At 42.1% G+C, this 27,366-nt stretch overlaps 1 protein-coding gene across 1 annotated transcript in view; it reads left to right on the forward strand.

Moving 5' to 3' along the window:
- The window catches only part of lrmda (leucine rich melanocyte differentiation associated), a 900,271-nt gene extending 873,142 nt beyond the window's left edge, over positions 1-27,129 (forward strand). The window contains exon 7 of the mRNA XM_060853978.1: positions 25,495-27,129. Coding sequence (XP_060709961.1) covers positions 25,495-25,574 — 80 coding nt within the window. The 3' untranslated portion in view covers positions 25,575-27,129. The remainder of the gene's footprint in view (positions 1-25,494) is intronic.
- The last annotated feature ends 237 nt before the right edge of the window (positions 27,130-27,366 follow it).

A 27,366-nucleotide genomic window follows, 5' to 3' on the forward strand; every position in this document is an offset into this window, starting at 1 on the left:
GGAAGTGATGGAGGCTAGTACAATTGCAACATTTAAGAAGCATTTGGATGGGTATATGAATAGGAAGGGTTTGGAGGGATATGGGCCGAATGCTGGCACATGGAACTAGATTGGGTTGGGATATCTGGTCAGCATGGACGAGTTGGACCGAAGGGTCTGTTTCCATGCTGTACACCTCTATGACTCTATGACTGCTTACCTCCAATTACCTTGCCTGGCCAAACAATATTTTACTCATTGCCCCTTGTATTATTATTGAATAAACGCAAGCATTTAATGAAATAGCATAGAATAGCCTTTACTGTCACGTGTACTCAAGAACGACAGTACAGGAGTAAGTGAAAAGTTTATAGTGTCGTCTGCAATGGAGCCATCTTAGGTACAGAATACCTTGGTACAGATCTTAGATACAAAAAGAGGAACAAAAAAAAGAAGTTGCATTTCTTTCGAGTAATTCATAGAACAAGACATAACTAAAAGGACAAACTTTACAGTCAGATAAACAAATTACGGATACACATTACATTGCAGTAGCTTAGCGCAGGGATATTCACACATGGTCTGACTGGCCTCACAAACCTCTGACTCCTGTGCCAGACCCCAGTCGAACAACCGTCCCTGCTCTTTCCTGCTCCACTCTCATTCTCAGCTGGTCCTGGCCTCCACACCACTCCAGACTTCCAGCCTACTCCACACCACTCCAGGTCTCCAGCCCACTCTGCTCCACTCCAAGCCTCCAGCCCACTCCAGGACTCCAGCCCTCTCCACACCGCTCCAGACTTCCAGCCCTCTCCACACCGCTCCAGCCCACTCCACAATGCTCCAGGCCTCTCCACACCGCTCCAGGCCTCCAGCCCTCTCCACAATGCTCCAGGCCTCCAGCCCTCTCCACAATGCTCCAGGCCTCCAGCCCTCTCCACAATGATCCAGACCTCCAGCCCTCTCCACAATGATCCAGACCTCCAGCCCTCTCCACAATGCTCCAGGCCTCCAGCCCTCTCCACACCGCTCCAGGCCTCCAGCCCTCTCCACACCGCTCCAGGCCTCCAGCCCACTCCACACCGCTCCAGGCCTCCAGCCCTCTCCACACTGCTCCAGGCCTCCAGCCCTCTCCACACTGCTCCAGGCCTCCAGCCCTCTCCACACTGCTCCAGGCCTCCAGCCCTCTCCACACTGCTCCAGGCCTCCAGCCCTCTCCACACTGCTCCAGGCCTCCAGCCCTCTCCACACTGCTCCAGGCCTCCAGCCCTCTCCACACTGCTCCAGGCCTCCAGCCCTCTCCACAATGCTCCAGGCCTCCAGCCCTCTCCACACCACTCCAGGCCTCTAGCCTACGCCACACCGCTCCAGGTTTCCAACCCTCTCCAGCCTGCTCCACACCACTGCAGGCTTCCAGCCCCCTCCACACCGCTCCAGGCATCCAGCCCACTCCTCACCGCTATCGGCCTCCAGCCCACTCCACAATGCTCCAGGCCTCTAGCCCGCTCCAGGCCTCCAGCCCTCTCCACACCGCTCCAGGCCTCCAGCCCTCTCCACAATGCTCCAGGCCTCCAGCCCTCTCCACAATGCTCCAGGCCTCCAGCCCTCTCCACACCGCTCCAGGCCTCTAGCCTACGCCACACCGCTCCAGGTTTCCAACCCTCTCCAGCCTGCTCCACACCACTGCAGGCTTCCAGCCCTCTCCACAATGCTCCAGGCCTCCAGCCCACTCCACACCGCTATCGGCCTCCAGCCTACTCCACACCACTCCAGGCCTCCAGCCCCCTCCACACCGCTCCAGGCCTCCAGCCCCCTCCACACCGCTCCAGGCCTCTACCCCACTCCACACCACACCAGGCCTCTCGCCCACTCCAGGCATCCAGCCCCTTCTGCTCTGCTCCAGGCCTACAGCCCACTCCGATCCACTTGAGGCCTCTAGCCCACTCTGCTCCAGGCCTCCAGCCTATTCTGCTTCAGACATGCAGACCGCTCCAGGTCTCCAGGCATGCAGACTGCTCTAGGCCTCCAACCCACTCTGCTCCGTTCAGTCCTTCAGTCTGTTCTGTTCCACACCAGGCCTGCAGCCCCTATCACTCTCTTCTGGGTCTCAGTTGCTCCAAGGTAAGAGAGGGAGGAAGATAAGTGGTGGTGGGGCAGCGAGAGAGAGAGGTGTAAAAACGTGAATTGATTGAGGAGCACTGGGCTGAGGAGGCCAAGCATTGCCTACTCTGCAACAAAATAAAAGTAAATCAAATTTAATTTTATGCCCTTACAACTTGTTTCCCCAGTTTGTTCACATCAGAGTCAAGGCTTTTAATTTTTAATTCCTGGTGACTCCAGGGCACTCCTTAAACTCACCTTAAATTTCTTGTCAGATTTTGAAACAGGTGTGTTAAACGAACTCCCATTTCTCTTGTTGTGATATATCACTCTAAACAAGGAATTTCCCCTACCTACCCCTTGCTCATTAACATTCTCCGTGCGTGTTTTAGATTACAATATTAAATGTTTGATACTTTCAAGTATCATGATTTTGATCCTTTTTGCATTTTTAAGTTAGATGTAAATTTTCCAGAGAAAAATGTTTTGTTTTTGTTCTACCCAAAATTCTAAAACTCCTGTTTTGAGAAAGATGGAGGCCTATCAGAATTGTATAAGGTTTGACATCAATGTCACTCTAATATCCTGATACTTCTGAGATCCAAATGACAATATAATGAATGTAGAGTGTTTTAATTCTGTATTTAAAGTGCCACATTGTACTGTGTTTACCTGTATCAATTGTTGTGTTTGTTGATTATCTATGAACCTGGCAATTGCAGAGAAGTTGACAATTTGTTATTTGCACTAACGGTAATGGACTACTGATGTGCATGGAGAAGGAGATATTTTAAATTGTAGTGATTTGTTATTTCCCCCGTGTTTTGAATCATCCTTGGCTAAGATCTCAGTCAGGCTCCTATCCGGCTTAAGCTGAAAGTTGGATTGGAGTGATGTTTATTTTTCCTGCACTTTTTAAAATAAAAAGATACCTTGCCTCTTCAAAATCTCTCCAGTAACTCCAGCAGTTGTAGACCTTCTCTTAATATGTGCAAAACCCATAAATCATGTTTTGAACTTCTCACTACTGTAAGTTGGATTTGTTTGAAAGCAATTGCACTTTAATGCGTACAACTATATCCATAAACCATGGAAGTGCGGAGTACAACACACTCCGTTACTGCAGTTACAGAAATGATGGATGTGAGATTTGGATGTGGTATATCTGAAGTTAGGGTTGCAGCTGTATTTAGCCTGAGGAAAGTGTTGTGGTTCTGTTCGCCGAGCTGGGAATTTGTGTTGCAGACATTTCGTCCCCTTGTCTAGGTGACCTCCTCAGTGCTTGGGAGCCTCCTGTGAAGCGCTTCTGTGATCTTTCCTCCAGCATTTGTAGTGGTTTGAATCTGCCGCTTCCGGTTGTCAGTTCCAGCTGTCCGTTGCAGTGGCTGGTATATTGGGTCCAGGTCGATGTGCTTATTGATTGAATCTGTGGATGCCTCTAGGAATTCCCTGGCTGTTCTCTGTTTGGCTTGTCCTATAATAGTAGTGTTGTCCTAGTCGAATTCATGTTGCTTGTCATCTGCGTGTGTGGCTACTAAGGATAGCTGGTCACGTTGTTTCGTGGCTAGTTGGTGTTCATGGATGCGGATCGTTAGCTGTCTTCCTGTTTGTCCTATGTCGTGTTTTGTGCAGTCCTTGCATAGGATTTTGTACACTACATTGGTTTTGCTGATGCTGGGTATCGGGTCCTTCGTCCTGGTGAGTTGTTGTCTGAGAGTGGCTGTTGGTTTGTGTGCTGTTATGAGTCTGAGTGGTCGCAGTAGTCTGGCTGTCAGTTTGGAAATGCTCTTGCAGTATGGTCGTGTGGCTAGTCCTTTGGGTAGCAGCATGTCCTTGTTCCGTTGTCTTTCCCTTAGGCGTCTGTTGATGAAATTGCGCAGGTATCCGTTTTTTGCGCATACATTGTATAGGTATTCTTCTTCCTCTTTTTGCAGTTCTGGTGTACTGCAGTGTGTTGTGGCCCTTTTGAATAGTGTCTTGATGCAACTTCTTTTGTGTGTGTTGGGGTTCATAGTTCAAAGGAGAGTTTCTCCATCATTATAAAAAAAAATCAGGCTTTACACTGTACTGTGGTGTGGACACTGTACTGCATGGAACCATATTGCAATTCATGGGCCAATTACAGTCATCTGGTACAGAGATGGAGTTAGTATATGTTACGGAAAAAGTTGGGGAATGCAGCATAAAACAGTTCAGGCAGGGTTTACCTTGACCAATAACACCAGTAAGATGTTCTTAATCTGACAGTTTGATTTTGCGCATCCTTACTTGGTCCAAGTACCAGATGTTGTGAAAAATAATCTTCTTCTAATGCTATTACACATCTGGTGACCTCTGAACTGTAGTTCCCCAGCGAGTAACCAAATCAATTTACAATGTTCTAAACATAGTTTTGGTCCAAAAGGTATTTGGTTATCTCATGAATGTTGTAGGCTATAATTCTTTTGAAAACAAATACTTTTCAGTACATTGCCAACAGAAAATAGATCATGTGCATTTCAACGACTGGCTTTAACTCAGAACGTACATATCTTCTTTTTAACTCTGTTTTCGAAAGCTTTGGGACTCTGCAAGGGGTTGATAGTATGTGTTGCTGAATCCTTCCCATGGATATTTTTAAATATGTAATACATTGTTTCCCTTGCTCCACTGTTGAGCCAGAAAGCTGAAAACATGTGGATCAGAACAAATTTATGCTGAATTTAAATCAGACAGTAATAGCTATCCTATTTAATGAAGAAAACAAAATAAACAAATACTTATATTTACATATTGTCTTTCACAACTCGAGGGCATCCCACAATGCCTTACAGCCTGTAGAATACTCTTGAAATCTACTCACTGTTGTGGTATAGGAAACACGGCAGTTAACCTGTGACCACACGCAGCAGCAACTGAACAATATCCTGATTTGTTGTATTTTTAGTGATGTTGATTGGAAGATGAATTTTATCCAGGTCACTCGGGATAATGCTTCTGCTGTTCTTCAAAGTAATGCACAGGATATTTTGAAAGAGCAGAGGGACTTTTGGTTTAGCGTCTCATCCAAAAAACAATTCCTCTTGAGTGTACCACTCCCTCGGGACTGCTTTGAAGTACGAGACTAAATTTAAATTAAATTACTTAATGTGGAAACCTGCCCTACGGCCCAACAAGTCCACACCGACCCGCCGAAGCGCAACCCACCCATTTCTCCTACATTTACCCCTTTACCTAACACTACAGGCAATTTAGCATGGCCAATTCACCTGACCTTCACATCTTTGGACTGTGGGAGGAAACCAGAGCACCCAGAGGAAACCCATGCAGACACAGGGAGAATGTGCAAACTCCACACAGTCAGTCGCCTGAGTCGGGAATTGAACCTGGGTCTCTGGCGCTGTGAGGCAGCAGTGCTAACCATTGTGCCACTGTGCTGCCTAGGTCAGCTGTGCTCAGGTCTAGGGAAGGATGTTTATGTTTATTTTATTGGGTAGTATTTATTTTTAACAGTCTCACCTTGATCCATGCTTCACCTCTCCACTTGGTTTTAAAAGGTCTGCTCTTTCCCAAACACCTTCCCTCAACAGTCATTTACAACTGAGAGAATTGCATGATTCCACCGGAAGCACCAAAGATGGCTTTTGTTGCCTTGTGTAACAATTAGTTCAAGATTTGCGGTAGTATTATTAGCTTATTTTTAAAAAAACTGCTCCTGTTTATTTTGATTCCTGTTGAGTGATATATTTGGGGATAATGCCATACATGATGTCTTTTGTTTTACATTTTCATTGTGAGTTAATTGAGACAGCACTTACTCTGCAAAGCAATATACCTCACCCACCCACCCCATATTTGTTCACCATGGACATGGTGTGAATTTGATACATTTCAATGGGATATGGGGATGCCAGCCCAGCATTATGTAGCCTGCCAAACAATTTGGAATTATGCATTTTGCAGGCAGATATCAGCCAGCTGGTATTTGACTGTGTAGGAAGTTTGTTTCCCAACTACAAACCCTTCCACTTTTTTACGCTCAGTCATGGGATGTAGTCTTCTCTCACCGGCCCAATGTTTATTTGCATGTCACTAATTGTGCTTGAGAAGCTGATGGTGAGCTACCTCTTTGCTGTGGTTACCCATTTGGTGTAGATAACTCCACAATGGGGTTAGGGAGTGAGTTCCAGGATTCTGGCCTAGCAACATTGAAGGGAAGGTGATATATTTCCAAATCAGGAAGTCAGATGCAATGATGTTCCCTTGTATCTCTTTCTGTTGTCATTCTGGATGATGGTGACCATGGATTTGTAAAGTGCTACCTAAGGAGGCTTAGTGAATATCTGCAGAGCTTCTTAGGGAGGCTAAATCATTGATACTGGATGTAAGAGGTGGGGGGAATGAATATTTGTGGATATGATACCCATCAAGCAGACTGTTTTGTCATGGATGGTGACAGACTCCTTGTATTGTTGGAGCTGCCCGCATCCAGGCAAATAGGGAGTATTCTATCACACTCCTGACTTGTGATTTGGAGATGGTGGACAGGCATTGGGAAGTCAGGAGGAGAGTTACTCACTGTACAATTCCTAATCCCTGACCTGCTCTTGTAGCCACAGTACATATGTGGTTTGTACAGTTCAGTTTTTGATCAGTGGTAAATCTCAGACGTTGATAGTGGGGGATTCAGAGATGGTAATGCTAATGAATGTTAAGGGACAATGGTTAGATTCTCTTTCATTGGAGAGAGTCATTGTCTGGTCCTTGTACGATGGAATAATTATTTGCCACTTGTCAGCCCAAGCTTTGATACTATTCGGGTCTTGCTGTGTTGGGCATACACTGATCAGTATGTGAAGAATTGTGAATACTGCTGAACATTGTGCAGTCATTGGTGAACATCTCACTTCTCACCACATGATGAAGGGGAGGTCATTGATGAAGCAGCTGGAGATGGTTGAGCTTAGGACTCCACCCTGAGCAACTCCTGCAGAATGTTCCAGAGCTGAGATGACTGATCTTCAAAACCTGCAACCATCTTCCTTTATGCCCAGTATGACTCAATTCAGTAGAGAGTTTTCTCCTGAGTCCCACTGACTCTAGTTTTGCTGGTTTGTCAATTAGATAGTTTAAAAATAGTGGACATTAGTAAAGCCCAAACTTTATTTTATCAGAGACCAACATGATGACTTCGTGACTTGGCATTACCGTATCAAATTTTGCCTGAGTGCGGATTTTCGATGCACCCAAGTTTGGAAACTTGAATCCACGTCGTGATTTCGTTCTGTCCTCTAGTAGAAGCATTTTGAAGGTGCCATGGCAAATACATCAGAAAAGAGAACCTATTTCATCTGATGGAATTTTGAAATTATAATTAATCTCGCAATAGTTTAAAAAATTAATGGATTGGATATATTATTTCAAAAGAGAGTTTGAAGATACATATATTTCAGAGATATTTGCTCTCTAATGACCAAGATATCCAGCATCTCACAATGCTTTGTGACTATCTGATGGACTGGCCAAGTGCATTGCAGAGCACACCAGGAACAAGCAACAAAAGGCTGTAGTGAGGACACTTTGTGCACAGGCGTGCAGCACTGTGACTGGATTAGGCTGTAACTTAGCTCTGCTCGCTCTCTGAGCACTTACCAACATGCCTGCAACATCCATTCCTTGGCTTTCCATGTCCTGCTGTACCAATGAGCAGAGTCACAAAAACAGACAGCTTGTCTTGTGGCTGAGCAATCCTCAGTCTAATGGGTGTACATCTTGTAGAATGGCAGTGAGCTACATCAATCTCACTCCTGCAGCTTACCCAGCACACGCAGACAGGTAGCTACATATCCAACTCTTCAATGAGAGGTGCCCATTAGTCAAGGTTCAAGATACAGTAAGTTAAGGGCGGCCTCCCAAACCAATCAAGGGCATTGGGCGCGGTCAGGTGTCTGGTCAATGTTTTGTCGATCGGGGCTCTGTACCTCTGTTGTACAGGGAATGGTCACAGGCAGTATGCTGGGACAGTGAATGACCACATTTAACACAGCCACATCTTCGGCCATGCTCTAGGTAGTAAAGTTGGATAGGTTTTGCACCATGGACTGGTTGGGTGAGCACTTAGGGAAGTGGGAAGTCTGTGGGGTTAAAGGGATGCGTTATTAGTATGGCAATACTACGGCTCTAAGAGTTGAATTTTATTCATCAAGAAAGGTTTATACAGAGGTAGCGAGCAATTGGTTTGAAGCCAATAAAGTAAACAGCTCGTGAGGCCTTGTGTTTTTTTCTAAAGTTGAAACAATAGAAACAGCCTGAATGAGTGGGGTCAAGCTCCCACAGAACAAGGATTTTCAGTTTTAGCTTTCAGCAGTTGCTGGGATCTTTAGGCTAGATTTGGAGGCTCTTATTCCACTCTGTTACAGTGAAAATCTTGGGTTCTCTTCCTCCTGCAGAATTACATGTGAGACAATCTATTTTGTTGAATTTGCCTTTACCAAGGGTGTGTTTATGGGATGTTTGTACATTGGAACAGTTAATTAGTAGTAGTTGATATCTATATTATTTTGTTCAGCATTTCGGTAGGGTTACAATTAAGCGTACACTTTTTTAAAATTTTGTCTGCATTGTAAATGTTTTGAAAAAGTTAAGTGTGTTTTGCTTAAAGACAAGTAGTTAAACCAATCAGATTGCATCTAATCTGCAACACCTTACACTTACCTTTTAAAATAAGAAAACTTAGGATCGAGATCATCTTCATAATATTTTTAAAGGGTTCTTGGTCTGGTCCATAACACTAGGAAGTGGGTTTAGGTATCTGGGGTTTTCTGGGCATGTTCAGACTGTAGCTAGAAACCACTGGCAATGGAGCACTCAGTCATGTCTTCCATTGTGATCCAAATCAAAAGTGTTCAATGTGGAAGAAAGGGACTGCAAGCATCCTCAGTGGGTGGGGTACAGATTCAATCTGAGAGGGAGGGAGCTCAAACAAACACTGATCATGAGTTTTTAAGAGGAAGGAACCACTAACATTGGCCTGGACCCATTCAGTGTACAGTTCGTTCTGACATAACGCGATAGTTCCATTCCCACGTGATCTCAGTGTCATAAGAAAACCATGTGCTATTTAAACACATGGGGTCAGAGTTGCGTTGTAACAAACAGAGGTAAGGAAAGTTTTGCATTCTACAAATAATGGTCTAAATTCTTTGATTGCATTATAGCCAATTCACGTTGAAGAAACATGCATTATAGCAGAATCAACAGTAATGCACAGGCTGGCAGAGTGCCTTATCAAGGCCATCCCACCGCTGTGTGTGTGTGTGTGTGTGTGAGTGAGAGAAAGAGATACGCACAACCAATGCTGAACAACTGATTAATAGCTGTCCCTTAGTGCACACAGGGACCTAAATATTAGGGACGTTGAACAAGAGAGTACAAAGGTTGACAGCATGACCCAATGCAGTGTGTACGCGTTATTTCCCTGTGGGGAATGACCGAGTGCTGTGTGTACACATTATTGTCCAGTAGGAAAATGACCCAACATTGTGTGTACACATTATTCCCCAATATGGAATGACCCAACTCTGTGTGTGCATGTTATTCCCCAGTGGAGAATGATCTAATTCTGTGTGTACACATTATTCCCCAGTGGGGAATGAGACAATGTTGTGTGTACACGTTATTCCCCAGTGGAGAACTACCCAGTGCTGTGTGTACACGTTATTCCCCAGTGGGGAATGATCCAATGCTGTATGTACACGTTATTCCCCAGTGGAGACCTACCCAGTGCTGTGTGTACATGTTATCCCCCAGTGGGGAATGATCCAATGCTGTGTGTACATGTTAATCCCCAGTGGGGAACTTCCCAGTGCTGTGTGTGCATGCTATTCCCCAGTGGGGAATGACCCAATGTTATGTGTACATGTTATTCCCAATGGGGAATGACCCAATGTTATGTGTACATGTTATTCCCCAATGGGGAATGACCCAATGTTATGTGTACATGTTATTCCCCAATGGGGAATGACCTATTGTTGTGTGTACACATTATTCCCCAGTGAGGAACTACCCAGTGCTTTGTGTACACGTTATTCCCCAGTGGGGAATGACCCAACACTGTGTGTGCATGTTATTCCCCAGTGGAGAGTGATTCAATGCTGTGTGTACATGTTATTCCCCAGTGGGGAATGAGACAATGCTGTGCATACATGTTATTCCCCAGTGGGGAACTCCCCAGTGCTGTGTGTGCATGTTATTCCCCAGTGGGGAATGACCCAATACTGTGTGTACGCATTATTCTCCAGTGGGGAATGACCCAATACTATGTGTACACATTATTCCCCAGTGGGGTATGACACAATGCTGTGTGTACACGTTATTCTCCAGTGGAGAACTACCCAAAGCTTTGTGTATACGTTATTCCCCAGTGTGGAATAACCCAATACTGTGTGTACATGTTATTCCCCAGTGGAGAACTACTCAGTGCTGTGCGTACACATTGTTCTCCAGCAGGGAATGATCCAATGCTGTGTACACAGGTTATTCCCCAGTGGAGAATTACCCAATGCTGTGTGTACACGTTATTCCCCAGTGGGGAATGACACAATGCTGTGTGTACACGTTATTCCCCAATGGGGAATGACACAATGCTGTGTATACATGTTATTCCCAGTGGGGAATGATCCAGTGCTGTGTGTACACGTTATTCCCCAGTGGGGAATGACCCAGTGCTGTGTGTACATATTATTCCTCAGTGGGGAATGAGACAATGCTGTGCATACACGTTATTCCCCAGTGGAGACCTACCCAGTGCTGTGTGTACATGTTATCCCCCAGTGGGGAATGATCCAATTCTGTGTGTACACGTTAATCCCCAGTGGAGAACTACCCAGTGCTGTGTGTACACGTTATTCCCCAGTGGGGAATGACCCAATGTTGTGTGTACACGTTATTTCCCAGTGGGGAACTTCCCACTGCTGTGTGTGCATGTTATTCCCCAGTGGGGAATGATCCAATGCTGTGTACAGATGTTATTCCCCAATGGAGAACTACCCAATGCTGTGTGTGCACATTATTCCCCAGTGGGGAATGACACAATGCTGTGTGTACACGTTATTCCCCAATGGGGAATGACACAATGCTGTGTATACATGTTATTCCCCAGCAGGGAATGATCCAGTGCTGTGTGTACACATTATTCCTCAGTGGGGAATGACCCAGTGCTGTGTGTACATATTATTCCTCAGTGGGGAATGAGACAATGCTGTGCATACACGTTATTCTCCAGTGGAGACCTACCCAGTGCTGTGTGTACATGTTATCCCCCAGTGGGGAATGATCCAATTCTGTGTGTACACATTAATCCCCAGTGGAGAACTACCCAGTGCTGTGTGCACACGTTATTCCCCAGTGGGAAATGACCCAATGTTGTGTGTACACGTTATTCCCCAGTGGGGAACTCCCCAGTGCTGTGTGTGCATGTTATTCCCCAGTGGGGAATGACCCAACACTGTGTGTACACATTATTCCCCAGTGGGGTAGGACACAATGCTGTGTGTACACATTATTCCCAGTGGCGAACTACCCAATGCTTTGTGTATACGTTATTCCCCAGTGGGGAATGACCCAATGCTGTGTGTACATCTTATTCCCCAGTGGAGAACTACCCAGTGCTGTGTGTACACATTATTTTCTAGTGGGGAATGATGCAATGCTGTGTACACACGTTATTCCCCAGTGGAGAATTACCCAACGCTGTGTGTGCACGTTATTCCCCAGTGGGGAATGACCCAATGTTGTGTGTACACGTTATTCCCCAGTGGGGAACTCCCCAGTGCTGTGTGTGCATGTTATTCCCCAGTGGGTATGACACAATGCTATGTGTACATGTTAGTCCCCAATGGAGAACTACCCAACGCTTTGTGTATACGTTATTCCCCAGTGGGGAATGACCCAATGCTTGTGTGTACATGTTAATCCCCAGTGGAGAACTACCCAGTGCTGTGTGTACACATTATTCCCCAGCGGGGAATGATCCAATGCTGTGTACACACGTTATTCTCCAATGGAGAACTTCCCAATGCTGTGTGTGTACATTATTCCCCAGTTGGGAATGACACAATGCTGTGTCTACACATTATTCCCCAATGGGGAATGACACAATGCTGTGTGTACACGTTATTCCCCAGTGGGGAATGACCCAGTGCTGTGTGTTCATGTTATTCCCCAAGGGAGAATGACCCAATACAGTGTGTACACGTTATTCCCCAGTTTCTTGAAGGTGCAGTGGGTACTCAGTGCAGAACCCCCATCCATGAAACGCTGTCAAATGATGTGGAACTGCATTTAGGGCCTACATAGAGTGACTTACATTCGAATGTAAGTTATAATTAAGATGTTTATGCATAAACAGACAGCGATGTACAAATCACTTTCACCCATGCCAAGAATAGTGCCCTCAGTATGTTTTAGTTTTTCTCTCCTTTCCACTATATCCTGGTATATTCACTGGTTCTGCAGCTGGGGTGGAGGGAGCCTGCCAAACTGTTGAGCACATTGCTACCTGGAGGTTTGGTGCAAGTGACCCCTGGAGGGAACTTGTCTAGATGGGCCAGACATACTCAGGGTCATCTTGCCAGAGACTTCAGTTCCCAAGGGTCTTAGGCATTCAGACAGGATGTTAAGGAAATGGAGAGTCCAGTGATCTCTGCAGAGGAGCCTGTCCGTGTTGTTCTATCATTGTCTTCATGCCTCCTGGCCTCACTCTGCCTCCTTGTGAGGATGGGGCACCTGGACCGAGGTCAAAATCCCCTGGCTGTTTGTCACCAGACCTTCAATTCTGAGGGCTGGGCCAATGGAGAGGTGAATGCATTTCTCTAGCAACCCCTGGGGTTACTTGACCTGACTGTCCAGGGCGGCCACCAACCTGAACGTGGCGATAGACAGACAGTCGCAGGAGTCACTGCACTGCTTCAGCCTCTGAGTAATAAGGTCCATGTGTCCCACGTACACGTCTGCTGCTCCTGCTCCTCCCTGAGCATATAGATGAAATTCCTCATTGCCAACATGAAAGAGTCATCTCCTGCCCAGTCTCTAGCAGTATCAATGGCCTGGGCTATTTCTTTCTTTGTCTGGTTGCAGGGCTGTTACTGAGAGGCATTCACCAGTTTATGTGTATTCATTCTGCATCCCAAAGGCTCCCCCCAAGGTGTTAGTATTGGGGCTGGTTATGGCTGGGGGGTAGGGTGGGATGCAAGGGCCAGCAGATGAAGTCTCAGTCTCCTTGTCCTCATGGGTCCGCGTACTTCTGGAGGAGAGGTTGTGTGGAGGTGAAAGGAACCTGGAGACCGGAGAGAGTAAAGGTTTAGCAGCTGGTGGTTGGAAAGGCTCTGCAATGATTGACAGTAAAAGCAGGGTTCATGTGGGAGTTGCAATGGAATGAAGAGTGGTACCTGCTCATAGTTACTCAGAGTATTTGAGAGAGGAGCATTGCTTCTGACCTTTTATTTTGTAATCTTGTAAACAGTCATAAACATTTGAATGAAGGTCACTCTTTTAACAGGATTTCTGCCACCAGATAGATCCCTTTCCAGACCAAATCAACCCCGATCTTCCAAGATTACCCATAAAACACTGGGTTGTGAGCAGTAATGGCTCCAACAATAGACAAACTTCCTTTGCAGGATATTAGAAAAATACCTTCTTCCAAATGTCTGAACCTTAACAGCTCCCCCCGCCCCCATCGACCACATCCCCCATCCCCACTGCTATGCCGGATTTGTTTCTAGTCGAGGGTACTGGAAAAGCACAGCCAGTCAGGCAGCTTCCTCATGAAGGGCTTCTGCCCAAAATGTGGATTCTCATGCATTTCGGATGCTGCCTGACCTGCTGTGCGTTTCCAACGCCACACTCTTGACTCTGATCTCCAACATTTGCAGTCCTCACTTTCTCTAGACATCCATACCTTAACCTTGAACAACAAAACTCCGTGCAGATCCATTCAAACAGGAAAGAGGACAGGTTAATTCAAAGCAATGAATAGATCCTGAAGCAGCAACCAATGCCATCCCTGCATATCTTTTCAGAAATGATAAATTGAGTTACAATAATGCATTGACTATTAAAAATAAAATGAAAATGGTCATCCACATGCTGCATTACAGATTTTCGATGCACAATTATTGACATCTGGCCCATATTTATTTTATTTTCAGTTTGTCTAATAGATTGAGAGCTGGCTATAATGTGAAATTGGAGGGGAGTTGGTGTGGGGGAAACACCACAACCCTTCAAGTAATTACAGACTACTTTTAGACAGTGACACTGCTGTGGTCATTCAAAGTCCAGAGGCCACTGACTGTAATGAAAAATATGTCACTATTAGTGTTGCAGATTCATGATAGGATGTCAAACAGTCACTATATTCAGTAATTAATGGGTCTAAAGTGTACAACCATTACAGATTTTTGTGAAGAAATTGTAACTCAATATTGATTTTTGTTATTGATTAACCACCATTTCTTAGACATTTTATGATGCAAATGATACAATCTCACTAGCTGTGTATGTAATAATAGATTGCATAACGTGTCAGGATTTCATTTGACCTGCATTCTTACTATGGTATATCTGTATTTATGACACCATCCTACCACACTAAATTGCACGATACAATATTTGTTTCCATCTCTGTGAATACTTGCATAATTTAGTACTGGTTTCAACACAGTTATTTATTTGACAAATTTTAGTCAATTTTTGGTTTAAGATTAAGAATATTTGCTTTAATATAATATTTTCAAAACACAATAAGTACATAGTGTAAGAACAGGAATTTAATTCAAATACACTCAACCCATGTTGATAACGTATAAAGAAATCTGAAGTTAGTGTTATATTGCTTGTAACAGCTTTGTTTGTTGATGCAAATAATATCAATGAATACTTGACAAACAGGCCCAACATATTCGTTTCCAAAGTGATGTTGATCACATTTTTACAACACCCATGGTGTAAACTAAAACTACCGTATAAACAAATGTGTTTGCTAGTACAGTGGCCATTATTTGCAGAATATAACCTGCACACTTAAACATTGCAAGGACAATTAATTTTAGGCTTTGATCAGTAACTTAGTTGCAACAAATATTAAATGTGTTTTGCCTCATTGCTACTGTTTATCTAACAAAAAACAAATCAGCGCTTTAAGTAAAATAAGCAGACTGTCCAAGACTTTCTTTGTGAGACTGAGCACGTGTTACTGATTAATATCATGGTGCTTCTAAAATAATTTTTATATGAGGGCACCCATTTACATTGTAGATTAATTGGTTACCTCAGCTGCAAAAATCCTTAAATTGTTCGGCTCCCAGTAACAAGCAATTTATGTTGCTGTTTATTGCATATTATAGGAAGTGAATGCTGTTTCACATTTTTGTGTATGCACTGCTCATTTAATTAGTTGCTCTTTGGCAATGTATAATACTGCACTGTAAGTGGACAGGCCCCTGTGTCCTAATTTTATGCAGTGGAACTGCCAAGATTTGCTTCCAAGCATTTGCTACAGTGAAAAATGGCATGCATTTTCTTGATAGTCCATGTGGTTGTAGAGTATAAATGGCTAATGAATTACAGATGAACATTGACGCAAATTAATCTTTTTGATGTCCCTAGGTTATATGGCAGGCATTTAAAAGTTTAATCAATACACTAAAGTTGAAAACATGCAGGCACTGCAGTTGTTTGGATGTAATAAACATTAGAGGAAAACTGGAGACTTGTACTCAGTACATGTATCATAATGACAGGTATTTATGTTTAATGGACTAAATATTTTTTACTGGAAGAGAACAAATGTCAGTTTAACTTTGAAGGTTCTGGATTTAAGTTAGCAATACATGTCTCGGGGAGATGGCTGCCATATCAAATAGTCAGTAAGGAAGCAAGAATCTAAACAATATAACAACTAATTGGTTCTGCCTTCAGTTAGTTAACCTAATGAAGCAAAATTGTCTATATTTTTGTTGGTGCGTATTAGTATTTTCTCCTTTCTATACTCTATGCAGCCTGAACTGATTATTTCATTTTGGTAACCTAAATTTAACCTTTACTGCACTTTGATATGACATATTGTTAAATTTGCCATAGATTTCTGAAGTAACTGCAGGGTGAATGGTAACTATGAAACCTAATGTTGGTGTAGACTGATAAACAGTGTGGATGAGCTATGTCCAGTCTAAAATAGCACCATTGCTCCACGCCTATCTCTGCTTAACTCCATAATTCAGTCTTACATGTGGTTATGGATGTCTGCACTCTGCGAGTCTATCTTTTTCCTACAGGTATTATTTCAGCCCTTTCAGATAATAAGGAATGTTTAATTGCATTGTTAATTGATTTTTTTTTTGCACTGCATTATTACCGTGATTGATTGCCATGTTGATGAAAATGTTAAATGCAGCCCATGTAAAAGTACTGGGGCAGTAAGGAAGGAGAGTCTTGCGGAGAACAGATAACCTTGATGTTAAGAGCTACATCCTTTGGATATGTCTTTCCTTGACATATTGATGGCTCGGGAATGGGAAAAGCTGATTGTATGCAGAATACAATCATTAAACCTACTTCAGTGCACTGTTGATTAATTTGTTTTTTCCTGAAGGTTCTAGTTAAACAGAAGGCCTCAGTAACCTCAAGAGCAGCAATATTTCACCAGTAGAAATTGTGTCTTAACTGATTTTCTCTTCTTCCTTTCCCTCCTCCCACTACCGTCCCCTGCAAAACTGTTTCCATCATCACTACAGCAGAATAATCATTCGCCACCAGTAGCAAATCTGAAGACAGCACATGCCCACATCAAAGCAGAGCATGTCAATGTCATTCAAGGATGTGGAGATACACTCCCTTTTTTTTTAAACAAAGTATGACATATGAGGAACAAAGTGTTGATTGTTCCACTGCCAAATTGTACATAATGGAAACATTAGCTTCAAGATAACTTTTAATCTGTCAGACTAATGGGTTCTTAATGTGTATAGGGGTTTAAATATATGTCAGCCATGTCTGTATAAGGTAATATACTTGCGGCCAAGAGGATCTCGATGACTGTACGCTTGACACAATATGGTTTGTTATTGTGTGTCAGCTCATCGTTCTGTTCCCACGGACTTTGAGTGCTTCTCAATTTTCTAGCAACGGATTTTAAGAATAGGAGGCCTGAGATTTCCAGTTATGAGGCACTGCTGCCTCTCGTGTGTATTTCGGATAAAGCTGGACCTCATCATAATGAATAAGTTACATTGAAAGCTTGAGATGCAAACTTTTTTTCAGAGCACACATGCGTGCCTATAATTCACAGTCTGCCCTTGTACTGATCTGTGCTGTTTCTGTTGTGCTGCGTTGGACATGTGGAAAAGAAAATGTGAATGTCAACTTTTCCAGATCAGATTGCAGGCGATTAAATCTCCTCAGTGAACATTAAGGGCTGGAAATAGAAACTGACAGTCTTTACATTTATAATAGGCATCATCTGTACCTAATTTTGGTTTGTTAAGTTGTAAGTTATCAAAGTTAACAAAAATAAATACAATAAAAGCATAAAGGTTTCATATTAAGAAAATGCATTTATAGCACATTTCTCTTAGTGTCATTTTCAATTTATCCACTCAAGACATGTAACTAAACAAGTTGGCACTGGCAGTGAATACGTCTTTGGTCTCTATCAATTATTGGTTATGACAGTTGGTGAAGCAACAGTTTATGGAGACAGTATGCCTTTTGTTGGAATCGACTTTTTTTAAAAAATAACCCAAACCTACAAAAGCCTGTTCATATTATTTCAGATTTTTAAAATTTCTGTTCTGAATCATGAGACTCGTTGCAGTTTTCAAAAGCTAATAGAACAAACCTCAGAGCGGTGTGTTACTGAAAGGCTCCCACCTGTGAAAAAACTTGTCATAACTTGCTAACACAACTGGGACTATGAATGTAACACAATCTTGGATCTCTGTCTGTCTTGAATTTGATATGAACAAAAGGGTTAGTCTTGGTCAAGGCACCTCAGGTTAAGAGTGGACCAGGGCTCCCCACTCTCACTAGTATTCAAGTTGCCCACTGGGAATGTTGTGGATTGATGCCTTCCACAGTCAAATAATCTGCTGGCATGGACCTTCAAAGCACATGATAACAAATACAAGTTATGTGGACAAGGTGTCAAAGGTTGGTTGGTACCCACAGAGTTACTACCAAAGAGACAGAATCAGAGTCAGCCTCTTCAGGAGAGGACTTTTCTTTCACCAGTGAGTGAACATTGGTAGGAAAGACAGGGTACATGTGATTCCAAATGAGCAGTGTGCCAAAGTGTTATGTGTAAACTGGTAATGTATGTAAACTGCATTTTATTGGCAGACTCAAAAACTATTATATCTCACACATTTATAAAGCATTTTAGGTTTCAATGTAATTTTATTTTGCAAACTAAAGTTACACAGTACAATGAAATGTCATTCCTGCGTTGTTGTGTGCTTTGCACGCTGCCTTGCTTCAGATGGACTGTTTTTGTTAGTTTTATTAGTTATGTTGTTCTGTTGGGGAAATGAAGCATAGACTGGGTGACCACTTCACAGAACATGTATGTTCTGCCAGCAAAAAGGATCCTGAGTTTTCAGTTGCTTGTCACTCTACACCCCACTGTGTTCCATGGCCAACATCTCTGTCTCAGGCTTGCTGCGGTGCTCCAGTGAACCTCAGCACAGACTGGAAGAACTGCATCTCATTTTCTGTTTGTGAACTCTCCAGCTTCTGGCCTCCATATCAGTGCAACAATGTAAAGGCTTGAGGCACCTTCCATGTCCTTACCCCAACCCCCACACACCAGGCCTTCTTATTGCATGGTCTGCTATTTCACACAACCCATTGCCTGCCACTAATGGTCCCCATTTGCATCTGATCATCCTCCTCAGCTGACTGTTACCCACTCCAACTGTTCTTCTCTGTCTTTAGGCTCGATCTTCATCTATCATTTACTCCTTAGACCATGCATTAAAGAAAAGTTTTCATAGTTACAATAAATTCTGAGTTACTGCCAGACCTGCTGAGATTTTCCAGCAATTTCAGTTTCTGTTTCTGATTTCTAGCATCCACAGTTCTTTTGCTTTTTTTTACTTTTGTTAGCTCCCCTCAAACGTACTATCATTTCCTAGAATACAGGTCGAGCATTGAAGAGCCAAGCTTGATTGAGTAAGGCTGAAACAAGGGAACACAGATCACCCAGCATTCACTCCAGGCGTAAATTAAGACAATACATCGCACATTCCAATTTGCATATATCCCATAGATGTTCAGCCACACAGTAGTTGTGACATAGTGAGGACATGCTTCTTCTTACAACTGCCAATCTACCGAGGACTTGTATTCACCTGTGACAAGGAATGGAACATGTGTAATAGAAAATAGGTTTGGTAGTCCTCCAGGATTGTCTGAAGGTCTCCAGGAAACAAAAAAATAATTTCTGGACCTTTGCTTACTGGGAAGTCTGGAGAAAACCAGAAAAATTCTGAGTCTTTTTTCCCCCATTTTCTTTGAACATTGATTAGTTCTAAAAGTATTGCAGTGGGGATAGAAAAGCCCTTTGACTGACAGGCATCATCAATTGCAAGTCTGTTTGCTTTCCAATTGCAGTTGGAAAGCAGAGACTGATAAGCTGGGAGACCAATAGCAGGATCATATGTACAGAGCATTGGAGACACCATGTCATGTGATTAAACCTCTGGGGCTTCATCGAATCAGAGCTGGCAAACCTAATAGTGAGAGAAGTTGTGATGGTCAATTTGGATTATAACCCAGAATGGCTGGATGTTGGGGAATAACCAAAACATGTGTGATGCACATGTTGTATTACATTGTCCAAATGCATAACTCACCATTTAACTAATTTTTTTTCTCTATTCCAAGATTACTTCAATACTGAGTTGAACTCTGAAAATTGAATATGAGAAGCCTGGGAGTAAATTAGCATCTTTGGCCTAATGATCCTTTTCATTCTCTGGAATTATAATCAATCATACTTGTAAACGATTTCCCATCACAAACGCTCAAACAACCAATGCAGCAACATCAAATGATTCATTGCTGAGATTAAAATGTTTGCCAATGCCTTTCATTTCCATCCAAAACGCATTTTTGCATCACTAATTTGAAAAGGATTTTAGACAAAATGCAACCATATGTACAATATCAAACTGTGCAAACCTGCCAGAGTGAGGCATGGTGAGGAACGTACAAGTAAATGGATGGGCATGTTATCATAACTTGAATCGAGAATGACAGGGTTCAGTTGTTGCAGCACAATAATCCAGAAAATTACTTTTACATTTTGGAAATGGACAACTGAAAGGTGAAAAAAAGAAGATTCAGGTACCAAAAAAATGTTGCTTTTAATACAAAGAGACTGGTTCTTATATAAATTTCCTAACATTCAGTTCTTGCAAGTTCTCCAGCTTAAAGAAGCCATTTTCTAATGCAGAGATCATTTTGTACCATATGAATCTGCCATAAATACTTTAAATATCGGCTGAGGCAGCCTTTCCAAGGTTTCTTTGGAAGTCTAACTGATGCAACAGATTCATTGTGGAACAACACTACCCGTTTTGACAATAAGAAATAGATTCAGAAGGTACATTCTGAATTCTGCAAGGACAAAGGTGCGACTTTTGGAGGAAGGAAGAAACTCCAGAGTCTCCCAACCTGGTTGTGATCTGATAATTGTGAAAATGTCGAGAGCAGGGTAGGCTTAGTTCATATGGTGCCCATGTTGAATTCACTTGTTGGTCCAACTCGAAGAATGTGGCGCTGGAATAGCACTGCAGGTCAGGCAGCAGCCAAGGAGCAGGAGGATCAATGCTTCAGGCATAAGCCCTTCATTAGGAATGGATTTTGCCTGAAATGTTGATTCTCCTGCTCCTCAGATGCTGCATCTCCTGCTGTGCTTTTCCAGCACCACACTTTTCAACTCTGATCTCCAGTCCTCCCATTTTCCTGTTGATCCAACTGACAAGGGACCTTTTAAAAAGTGCTAGGTGTCCGGTGCGTTATGAATCTTAGTTTATCCATCAAAGTCCAGGAGGAAAGGGGCAAGATTTCAAGGAAGGTAGAAAGGAACTGTTGTATTACTGCTGAAATGAAAAAGACAGCTTCTCATTGTTGATTATTATCTTGCAAGCATTTCCAGGAAGGGAACAGAAACATAAACTGCTGATAACCCCAGAGTGTCTTGTATACCACACACTGTGATGTCATCATCTAGTGATAATGGGACTCTTGAATGTAATTAACCATTCTTCCTGGATGGACCTCACCCTGGAAAGCATTTTCAGAAAACAATATCTGGCAATGATAAAGAAGTAGATTTGGCATGAGTTAGAATATTGGGATATATTAACCATTTGAATATTTTACACATTTTCTAGGGCCATTATATTTTACCTCTCTTTATTGTTCAAGTCACAAGGTGAAGTCTTTTGCCGTTCAAAAGGAGGACATTTATCCATCACGTCCCTACTGGTGCTCCTCAGAACAATCTAGTCAGTCCCACCTCCCTGCTCGTTCCTCATATCCCTGCAGGTTAATTTCCTTTATGTGACTATTCAATTTCCTTTTAGAAGTTGATTGTTTTTGCTTCCACCACCCTTGTAGGCAGTGTGTTCCAGCTCATTACCACTTGCTGAATAAACAGTCTTCCTCATGCACCCCACCTCCCAAATCTCTTACCCTTTTGAACAATTTCTCCGGCACTTTGTATAGTTAAAGTTTAACTATTAAGTTGCAACGCTTCCTTTCATAAAGCAAATTGTTCCTTTATTTGAATGATGCCTGAACTTCCTATTTTAAATGAGTATTTCTTTTTATTGCCCCTTTGAAATGCAGTTTTATCAGGTACACATGAAAGCTGTAAAATATGATTTGCTGTCAAATCGCAGCTGCATTGCTGACTGCGGTTTCTCTGCAAAGCCAACCCTTTTAAAAAAAATTAAACAGTTTCAGACCCCAGGAGTTCAGAAATTTCAGCTGACTTTTACTGTCACTAGTTTGAGCACCTTTATCCCCAGGCGAACAGCAGCAGCTGGAATTTATTTCCTGCTGCCAGACAGTTCGACTGCTTTATGATACATCCAGAAATTCACTTTCTTTAATATTCGAACCTTTTATTCAAGGTGACAGCTGCTCACACGTTGCTGTACAGAGCACCTCAAGTAGCAAGAGTTTTCAGAAAAAATGAGTGTCCCATTGTTACAAGCTCACAATGTAGAATGACTGAGGTTATCCTTAGGCCTCTGAGCCCCAACCTCCCTGACAGAACAACCGCTGGTAACATAAAACTTGACTACAGTTTGTAATGATGTCTGGGGAAAACTAGGCGGAGGAGCAGCAGAGAATACTGCAAGTGATAGGCGATGATGTCAGATTCAGTTAGGAGTGCCGACAGTGTTCAAATAGGGTTGGCACTAATATGGTACCAGTATCTTTCTCCTCATCTCTGTTTTCTGTCACTGCTCACAATTCTGGGCCTGTCTCCACAACTGACAATGTCTTTTCAGATCACGTTATTGCCAGCGCAGAGTGCACTCAGCACATCATCACTCAGCTCCTTTGTTTGAAGCCTGGTCTTTTGTCATTAATGCACTTGATATCTATTTAAAACTGACGGAGAATATGGGATCTGTTTTCCTGTCTTGAGATCATTGACAATATTAATACCACATGTCCTTGCTTCATATTCTAAGCGCTGACACCTAGCTGCAGTCTCTTGCATTCATCAAGTGGCTCTTTCACCAGGATGTCTGCTAACAGTCCTGTTTCTAATCCATCAGTAACACCAGCAGATTGCAATCACTGACTGTTAACATAGCCTCCAAAAACATGTTCTTAACAAGTCACTTCATTTATTTTATTTTGATGATGGGGTGAGAAGGTTGGTGGGCTGGAGAAGAGCATGATAAATCTAGCGTGTAAAGGGCAGAAGCCAAAATTGTTTCTGGGAAGAACTTATGGAGTAGCCTGAAGGCATGAAGTGTTAAGCATTGGCCAGATATTCCTGCAGTTGTGAGTTCAAGTCCCATTCAAATCATGTAGCCTCTGTCAGTATCTGTGCTCCAGCTGAAACTGCCTGTCTGGCTGACATTCTGGGTCATAGTTCAAATGGCAAGGGCCCACTCTGTTGCTTACTGTCATTCTATGAGTTTGGCCAGCGACTTTGTTGGATGCAATGGCTGTTATCAGTACAATTGGGGATCTCGATGCATTTTCTTGTCAACGATTCTACACGCTGTGGAAGGAGCAAAGAGTAAGATCAAACCTATCTCCAAATTGTTAACAAAAGCCTACCTTACAATTTCTTTATGTAATGAATCAATAAATTTTACCAAGATGGGGCTAAACTAATGAAACAATCAGAAGACATTACATTGCACAAAATTATCCTATTTCATGTGTTACATTTGGGTGCCAAATAAAATTACTTTTTTGTGCAGTTGACATATTGTGTCACATTGGTTCTGTTTCCTCTTGAGATCACCGTGATAGCACCAAGCATCTCTCAAAATGTTATTTTCCCCATATATTCCTCTTTCAAAGATGCTAGCTCCATCCTTAGCCTTATGGATAATTAAACAGCACTATCAGTCTCTTCTGGAAATCTTCATGAGTGAGGATATGGGCCAAGTGCTGGCAAATGGGACTAGATTAGGTTGAAATATCTGGTTGGCATGGACTAGTTGGACCGAAGGGTCTGTTTCCATGCTGTATGTCTCTATGAGTCTGTGATGATCTTCTCTTGAAATCAGCTTTTCCCAGCATCTAAGGGGCAAAAGACTTATTCCAATACTGCTAAAAAAATTCAAAGTGATCTGCAATGAAAAGTAAATCAAGTTTTATGAAACATGACAATATATTCTAATTAAAGATCAAGATTCCACTTAAAATCTTTAAGGGCCCTGAGTGCCTCCCTCATGTTAACGATCATTTGTTAAGAGGTTATTTGTTCTTCTCTCATCGTTAATGAGTTATTCTGCACCTTCTTATCCTGATGTCAAAATGTATGCATCCCAATGTGAAAAGAGGACACACTGTGGCACTTGGTTTGGAGCTAAGATAACCATAAGTAATGTCAGATGTATGACTGGTGAGCCATAACACTGCCGTTCTTGTCCATTAGCCAGTAGCCCCCAACGCAGTTTGCATTTATACTACAGAATGAGCTAATTGTGCAAGTTGAATTAAATTATGCTTTTTAAGATGAAAACATTGCGATTGCTTCGCCTTGTGTCGAAGTTGTGGCGACACGCCCTTTTTAAAGTCACGTTGCTGTAGTATGCTATCAAGATAAGTTGGTTCAAAATAAAGATTTTATGCACATCATGAATTGCTTTTCACAGCCGAAAAGAATTAGCCTGTAGTACACTTAATTGGCCTTAGGTGAGGTGTTACAATTGGCCTCACAACTACTGAATAGAGAAAAGGAAAATCAGTCAAAGTTCTTTCTGCAGGTCATGTGGAGATGTTGAATGGGGCCAGGATAGGCCTTGACTATGTCACTTCCGCAGTCAAGAAGACCTATTAGCACAGTATTGAGGTTCAACTGAACAATGGTCACACTGGTGAGGCGCCAAAGTAAGACAGAGAGCAGTATTTTATATCTGAGCTTTTTGACATCATACTTAGTGCTTATTATAATAATGATATACTGACTTTTTTTCTTCCTGATTAAGGGCGCCTTCATCCCCCTGCTTCTCCACCCCCCCACATTTGGATGAAATTCAAAGTTGCAGCTGGGTGCCCCATATCAGTCAGTAAACCTGACGTTGAAAGTGAATTTTCCAAAGCCCATCAGTGTATCCATTCTATCTTTCTGATTGCTTAATCTTTGTTGCATTTATCCCATGTAAACTTGCGTCCAGGAAGATTAATTGAGGCTCCTCAACTGATTTGCACTTTGTAAATGAAATAGGCATCAACAAAATGCCTTTTTATCTCATCCGAGTTGAAAAGGAATGTTCAAAGCCTCAGTGTCGCCCAGTTCCCTGACCATCAGATTTTATCTACTCGCACTGTTCCTTCAGATAACCTTATCTAAAGGCGTTGTGTCTTTCCATGGTGTGGTGTGACAGGCCAGCTAATTGAAGTGCTTAGTGTGTCAGAGGGAACAACTTTATTCTCAGCTTAACTATAAAATGATAAAATCTGCTTTGGGAAGATGTTTTTCACCTTCAGAGGAGTTCCTTTACCTGCCTCCATGATTATCTTTATTCCGGTTTCATAGATAGTACTGTTTTTGGGTTTTTATAAATATATGTGCAGTTAAATGGACATCCTAGAAAAGAAAAATGTTTGCTTTCCTTGAAAAAAACGAAAAGACGATTTATTAATGTAATTTTCCTTATCTGTTTGTAGGTGTTTTTGCAAAATGTCGCTACATATATCATGGAAGGCACTCAGAGGGGAACAGATTCATCCGTGATGACCAGCTTTAAGAATAGTTCTGCCACAGTGCCTGCTTTCACTGCTATACAAGATATTTACATGTATTGTGTTTAAAGCCAAAGACTTATCCAAATACAAAGAAACACAGAATACATCCTCAGCCTGCTAGTGTCTTCTGCTGACTTTGCCATGCCTGTCAAGATCAACCTTTCAGTCTAGTCTGAGCAGGCACATAGAGATTGACATGATTGCCTTTAAGCAGGTCCCTTCTATCGCCATGACAGACAGCTGCACTGAGGCTGTATGCCTGACAGGATGAGCCTCATGATGGATTGCCTGGTACAACTGCTGCTCATGGGAGGGCAGAGGTCACACCTGAGGTTGAACTGAGCATGCTTATTGCATCACACCAAGTTCCAGAAAGTCACATTAAGCCCTTCCTGCACTCATTACAATGACTTGTTGTTGAGTAATGAGAAAATTCTGTTCCATTTTATAGGTGGCCATGGACAAGATGAAATGAATAGTCATATTAAACCGTAAATCCCATTGACTGACCAACATTATTTCAGGGACGTAATCTTGATTTATCTTTTGCCTTATGGGTCTTATTTTGAGGTTGGGAAGATTAAATATCAGCTCCATTAGATGAGATTCTCTTTTTAACTTTGATCAGTGATGGTTCACGAACAAAATTGACAACTCTAGCAGGCTGAATAGATTGTACTTGTATTTCTGTGTGGCTTTGACTTTTGATGTATTGAAAATCAGTCTACCTTTCCCACAACTTTTTTCTTAGCAGATCATTTCTGAACCATGTTTTTTTTTAATGTTACAGTTGCTGTCTCCTACTGAATTTGAGTGGGATAAGCAATTTACTGCCGTTGTCAATGATAGGGAATTTTTTTTGGTAGAGAGAGGTCATCCTTTTCTGTGTTAAAACCCAGTTTGGATTAGACTTTTTTGCAAGAGACTTCAGTTTTGGTGCAAACAATGAAGCAACTGGATAATCTGACAACATTAAATTCTCATGTTTTTGACAAAATATGCCATTATATTTGGATACTCTTGTTCAGCACTGAATTTAATTGTTTGACTATGTCTATACTGTGCAATGTTTGGTTTTTCTACAATTGACAATTTTTAAATATTTTACACTGACCAAACATTTACTGTACACGTTTTTCTACACAGTGCAACATTGTAGTTTTGTCAAATTTGTTGTAGTAACTAAACAGATTTTCTGTACATAACCTTTTCTGTGTTCTTATTTAAATACTGATGATGTTCCAAGAATCTCGAGTTTGCAGTTTTTCAGTGGATCTATTGGAAACATTGAACAGTGATGAGTAAAATTTACTGTAAAGCAGATAGTCTGTCTAAACAGTGTGCAATTATTACAAGTATTAATTACACATACTAAGAATATTATGTTACATTGTTTGGATTTAAAAGCTAACAAAGTAAAATTCTTAGCTTTATTAATCTGTGCCTGAAGTACATTGCAGTAAGTTACATTCCCATACTTTGCAAAGCATACTTAAAGCAGTTTGTTATTTAATAATAATTGTTTGATTCCTTATCAAAATAAAAGCATTCACTGAATTGTTGGATTTTCCTTGGTCTGGTGAAGGCAATTTCTTAGCTCTGTGTCAAGCCTCCCATAGAGTGTATGTACAAACTTCACTGTGGTTACAGGATTGTAAATACATGGACAGTACATGAAGTAGAATATTGCTTTTCCCCTACAAACTCTTGGATTACTGTTCTCAAAGAAAAGTCCCCATTTATTTTAAATGTACAAACTGAAGAAATAATTCATGGTGACTTACATTTTATAGA

The sequence above is a fragment of the Hemiscyllium ocellatum genome, chromosome 43, assembly GCF_020745735.1.
Source record: "Hemiscyllium ocellatum isolate sHemOce1 chromosome 43, sHemOce1.pat.X.cur, whole genome shotgun sequence".
NCBI classification, from domain to species: Eukaryota; Metazoa; Chordata; class Chondrichthyes; order Orectolobiformes; family Hemiscylliidae; genus Hemiscyllium; species Hemiscyllium ocellatum.